General features: G+C 44.5%; 1 protein-coding gene and 1 pseudogene across 1 annotated transcript in view; both read left to right on the top strand.

Moving 5' to 3' along the window:
- The first annotated feature begins 1,011 nt into the window (after positions 1-1,011).
- LOC106736115 (40S ribosomal protein S25 pseudogene) lies at positions 1,012-1,477 on the top strand (annotated as a pseudogene).
- A 1,947-nt stretch (positions 1,478-3,424) lies between these two features.
- POP1 (POP1 ribonuclease P/MRP subunit) overlaps positions 3,425-6,094 on the top strand; it is a 47,058-nt gene continuing 44,388 nt past the window's right edge. The window contains exon 1 of the mRNA XM_006159717.3: positions 3,425-3,782. Coding sequence (XP_006159779.2) covers positions 3,437-3,782 — 346 coding nt within the window. The 5' untranslated portion in view covers positions 3,425-3,436. The remainder of the gene's footprint in view (positions 3,783-6,094) is intronic.

The following is a 6,094-nucleotide window of genomic DNA, read 5'->3' as shown; positions in this document are numbered from 1 at the left end:
GGGGGGTGATTTCTCGCTTTCTATCTCTCTGTCTCTGTCTTTTTGGTGAATGCACGTGCCCTATAGCAAAAACCTCTTCCCCTCAAAAAAAGAATTATTTATTTAATTTTATTTATTATTAGTCTTCATTTTGACCAGAGAGAGAGTGAGAAAGCAAGTTGCCAGGTCCAGGACGCAAACTGTGGCTGGTCATGAGGGAGTCTAGTCTTCACCCACCAAGATACCCGCTGGTCCCTCCAGCTAGACTTTTATAACACTTTTTATTTGAATTTCTTTCTTTCTTTCTTTCTTTCTTTCTTTCTTTCTTTCTTTCTTTCTTTCTTTCTTTCTTTCTTTCTTTCTTTTTTTTTTGGAGAGGTTTTTGCTATAGGGCGTGTGCGCTCGCCAGACAGACAGAGACATAGAGACAGAAAGCGAGAAATCACCCCCCAGGGGGGATGGCCACGCCACAATCCCTTCTCCTCCATTCTCCTCTTGGGATCTTGGGCACGCACACACAAGCGCCCGGTGTGAGTTTTAAGCTACCGGGTCTGGGACTCGAACTGCGGTCGACTATGGGGTAATCCAGCGACATAGCCATTACACTAACTGCTGGTCCCTTGAATTTCTTTCTTTTTAAAAATTTTTTTTCTATAGGACACATGTACTTGCTAGAGAGAAAGAGAAAGTGAGAAAGCACTTCTCGGGGGGATGGTCAAGCTGCAATCCCTTCTTCTCCATTCTCCTCTAGGGCTTTTGGGCAGGTATGCACACACCCAGCACTCGGTCTGGACTCAGCCGCCTGGACTGAGCCGTGGCTGACCATGTGGGAGTCTGGTGCCTTAACCACTAAGCCACCTGCTGATGTAGTTGTTTACTTCTATTCTTCTCTAAAATATGCCCTGTTACCCTGTTTTCATTGTTTCTTTTCAAATGCAGTTTGTATGGCTCAGCCACTGTGGCACAAGAGCCCTAGAAGGCTGTAATGCACATCGTTGACTGTGGGTTCAGATCTCTAGCTGGGCTTGAAAACATGCCAGGTCCAGCTTTTTTGCTGTCCAACATCTTAGCGAGGCTGTGGTGGCCGCTGCTGCTCTCCTGGCTTCGCGATGCCGCCCAAGGACGACAAGAAGAAGAAAGACGCCGGAAAGCCGGCCAAGAAAGACAAAGACCCAGTGAACAAATCTGGGGGCAAGGCCAAAAAGAAGTGTCCAAAGGCAAAGTTCGGGACAAGCTCAATAACCTGGTCTTGTCTGACAAAGCTACAGATGACAAACTCTGCAAGGAAGTTCCCGACTATAAGCTCATAACCCCGGCTGTGGTTTCTGAGAGGCTGAAGATCCGTGGTTCCCTGGCCAGGGCAGCACTTCAGGAGCTTCTTAGTAAAGGACTTATCAAACTTGTTTCAAAGCACAGAGCCCAACTAATTTACACCAGAAATACCAACGGTGGAGATGCCCCAGCTGCTGGTAAAGATGCATAAACAGGCACAACCAACTGTACATTTGGAAAAATAAAAATTTATTAACCAGAAAAAAAGAAAACATGCCACGTCTACACAGGATCTTGAGGAACTAAAGGGCCGGGGAAAAGGGATCACTGTGTGACAAAATCCTGTCATAGGTGCTTCTCTTTCTCTCTGTCTCTCTCACCTACACACACATGCTATCATATATGTATATATAATTATATTCACACACACACACACACACACACACACACACACACTCTTTGCAGTGTCTGTTAGTTTCTGTTCACTGTCAAAAGAACCCAAACTGGAAAACTTCTACAACTGACAGATTTGAACTATGACAGATAGGCACTGAATGTCTCCTTCATGCCAAGCATTTCAGGGATACAAACATGTATAACAAGCAATCCAGTGTGGAAGACTATACACATATGGGGGAGGAAAAGGAAACATTTCAAATTAATGCATATAACAGGACCAGAAGAACCACATCTCCTCTTTTTTATTTTTATTTTTTTGGAGAGGTTTTTTTTTATTTTATTTTATTTTTTTTATGTTTTTGCTATAGGGTACATGTGTGCCCCAGAAACACAGAAAGTGAGCAATCACCCCCCCCCCCAGGGGGGATGGCCACACCACAATCCCTTTTCCGCCATTCTCCTCTTGGGATCTTGGGCATGCATGCACATGTGCCCAATGTGAGATTAAGTCACCGGGTCTGGGACTTGAACCATGTTCACCTACATGGGAGTCCAGTGTTGTAGCTATTATGCCATCTGCTGGTCCCCCACCACATCTCCTCTTAAATCCCATCCTAGTTTTTTGCCTTTTTGTCTCTCTCTGGCAACCAACCGTATGCACCCTATGGCAAAAAAACCCAGAAAACAAAACAAACAAAAACCACAAAACCCTAAAAAACAAACAAACAAAAACGAATAAACAAAAAAATACTAGGAAAGAAAGTCTCCAAGAATGCATAGAATGAGATCTAATAGTTTTAAAGCTGAGAGATCTTAAGATAACAAATTTCTAAAAAAGGAAATTAATCTATTCATAAGCATACCTGACAAGAGAACCTAAATGCACATATGCATGCATTTCTGTGTATGTCGGGCAATACTGGAAAATAATCTTTGCTGTGGTTTATATCTGAAATAAGCATGGGCAACAAATTCATAAATACCACAACACATTTCTGTAGGTGTGGTAGAAATCAGTTGCTTGGGTAGATGTGCAGGGATTTACTGAGCATTGCCACTAAAAGAATTCAGCTCTCCCCAGAAGAGACACCATACTAATTGAAAGGGTTTACTTCTTTGAATTAAAGAGACGGTTGAGCAGACATTGGGTGAAGTGAAAGAAGCCAGTCACAAAGGCTTACAAACGTATGACTCCATTTATCGGAAATGTCTAGGGGAAGCAAGTCCATAGAAATCGAAAGTAGATGACCGGTTGCCTGGGGGCTAGGAGAATGGGGAGTGAATGCTAATAGATATGGGATTTCTTTTTGGGGTTGATGAAAATGTTCTGAATAGACAGACTGCACGCTTTGTATGGTAAAATAACTGAATTACACACGTTAAAGGGATGAAATTTATGGTATGTGAATTATATTTCAAATAAAGCAGTAACCAAAAAAGAAACAAAAAAAATTACCCCCCTCCCTAAACAAAAAACGGCGTCCGAACACTTGTAACCAGAGAAAGAGTTCTGGCAGGCTGGGCTCCTGAGAGAAGCAGCTCCAGGGGACACAAAGTCCCCTGCAGCCCAGGCTACCTGTCACATCGGGGATTCCAACTCCCCGTGGCCCTCCCGGGTACAATGCCCCTTTGCGGACTCAGTTTCCTCGCGAGTTCCGGCGTGGTTGTGGACGAACCCCGAGGCCCGCTATGGCTCTGACCCTATGTAGTCTCAGCCCCGGACCCCCAATCCACAACTCCTGGAGTGCGTCAGAGCTCGCATAAGCCATGTTACCTGTAGGGACCAATGGCCCCTGGGGCTTTTGCGGTGCTGATCACTTTTCTGATGAGGGACGACATGGCTAATTCTCTCTTGCTGCCCGCTCCGGGAGAAGTTGTCTTAACCCAGCTCTTCTGCTCGCTTCCCAGCGGACTGACCAACTCCGGGCAGCGTCTCCACCCCCAAGTGTTCGCTGACGGCTGGTTCGCTCTGTATTCTGGGAGTTGTAGTCTTGGCGCGACTCCAGGCCACGTGGAGGAAGCGGCAGGACTACGCATGCGCTCTCCAGTCTGCGGGCGGCGCACGTCGCCGCCACGGGGATTGTCGTCGCGGCTTGTCATTCTGACCCGGGGAGCCCTCCGAGTGTTTGCTGGTAAGTAGCGGAAGGCTGGTGACTGCCAGGGTCTGCGGATTGAAGGGACTGTGTCGCGGTCCCCCGTCCGGGCCCATCTCCGCTGCGAATCTCCTTTTCCGACTCCGCGACCTTTTCTTTCCTTGCTGCCTGCTATCCCGGGCCCCTGTTCTCAGTTCCGACTCTTCTGTCTCATGCGTTCGATCCCCAGTCCCCCACAACCTGTCTTTGCCCTGCCGGGCTGAGGCTGTTCTGGGAACTGCTCGCACCGCTTCTGCTACTCTAGAGGAATAAGATGGGTCACTCTAGGGATCGCGCTTGAGATCTGGACGATGTCCCCTCCCGGTCCTCTCATGTTTACTTCTCTTGAGTTCTCCTCTGGTTTTGCAAGGTGTCCTTCCATCTGAACAGAGATCTGGAGACTGAGATCGGATTTCAAATAGAACGATAGAGATCTTGGTCTAACTCATGGCCCCAGAGCTGATGTGGGGCAGGTTATGCTGCGTCGGAGGGATGGATGGTACATTGTTAAACATTTCTCATCCTGTTAATACATGCATTATTGGCATGTTCACGTCTTCATTTATGCGTGCATGCATACTTTCAACAGTACTGTATAGTGAGCCCCTACTTTTGCAAGGAACTGTGCTAAGTGCTAGAAATGAATCAGTGTAAAAAGGTAAGATCTCTGTCCTCCGAGGCTTTCGAAAAGTAATATAAGAAAATTCTTAGCCGATCGTATTATGGTTATGTTGCTGGACTCCCACATAGTGAACTAGGGTTCTAGTGCGAACTAGGCGGCTTAAAGCTCAGGCTGCGCGAGTGTGTGAGTGCACAAAATCTCAGGAGGAGACTGGAGGAGAAGGGATTGTGGCATGGCCATCCTCCCTGTGGGGGGTGATTTCTGGCTTTCTGTCTCGCCCACACATTCTATAGCAAAAATCTCTCTTAAAAAAAAGAAAATTCTCTTCCCCCACCCTCTCCTCCTTTTATCCTTCGTCCTGCTAAGGGTCAGCTTTCCTACTTCAGCCCAAGACCCTTCAGGCCTTTTTCCTAGGTTGGAGTAAAGCTTTAGCTTGGAATGAAAGACCTACTGGTCTGACTTCCCTTGTCTGTTCCCACTTCAGTCGTCCAGAGCTCTCTGGCCTGTCTTCACATAGTAGGTTCCTGGCTATTCTTTCTTCTCTGTTATACAAATTACACCTAACTGAATTTCTCTTTTCCCATTGATTTTTTTTTTCTTGCTGATTCACGTTTTTTTCTTTTCTCTCATCCAGTATTCTACTGTGTTATATTGTGAAATGTAGTATTTTATTATATGTGGCCTTGTTATCTAATTGTTTTGTTTTAAGATCGGTGAATAGAGCCAGACTGCCTGGTCTGAATCCTGGCATGTTCTCAATCTAGTGGTCTTGTGTGGGTTATATAACTTCTCTGTGCTTCAGTTTCTTCATTTATAAAATGAGAAGAATACTAGTATCATATAGAGTTAAGAGAATTAAATGACTAATGTAAAATTTGTAGAATAAGAAGCATGTAAAGTTCTCAACTAATGTTAGTTGTCCACGAGGACTAAATTCTGAAGAAAAGAGACCACATCCTTATACTACTTTGGTATTGTAGCTTGAAACTATTAGGCACATGGTGGATATCTCTTGGGTTGTATGAAAAGTCATGATGTGTTTTTCTATGCAAAAAATGCAGCATGACTTTTCAGATAACCCAACAGAAGCTTGTTAGATTTGGTTAAACTGAATAAATAGTAGACACTTTTTACTTACAACATAATTTACCATAAAGTTCTTTAGATAAGTAGCTTTTTGGTGACTCTCACAAATAATTTAACTTGTATAAAATATTTCTTGTGAAACAAAATACTTTTATGCTTTTGGCAGATTTTATGTCAAGTCTGAACCACTTCATTTTTTATTTTATTTTATTTTATTTTATTTTATTTTATTTTATTTTATTTTTTAATTGCTACAGTGTCTGTGTGCTTGCCAGAGAGAGAGAAAGCACTTCCCAACAGGGCGTGGTGATACTGTGATTCTTCTTTCATTTCTCCATCATGTCAGGATTTGGCGCATGCACACGCGTGCTGGGCACAGGGACCAGAATCGGACTGTGGGCAGCCATGTGAAATCCAGCTCCCTTAACCACTAGCCTAAAGGGCTGTTCTTATTATTTTATTAAGATTACTTTTTTTTTTTTTTGGAGAGGTTTTTGCTACAGGGCACATGCGCTCACCAGAAAGACAGAGAGAGACAGAGAGATAGAAAGTGAGAAATCACCCCCTAGGGGGGATGGCCACGCCACAATCCCTTCTCCTCCAT

This window comes from Tupaia chinensis, unplaced genomic scaffold (genome assembly GCF_000334495.1).
Source record: "Tupaia chinensis unplaced genomic scaffold, TupChi_1.0 Scaffold000646_1, whole genome shotgun sequence".
NCBI classification, from domain to species: domain Eukaryota; kingdom Metazoa; phylum Chordata; class Mammalia; order Scandentia; family Tupaiidae; genus Tupaia; species Tupaia belangeri.
The sequence above is the reverse complement of the archived record's forward strand: the minus strand, read 5'-3'. Positions and strand labels throughout refer to the sequence as shown.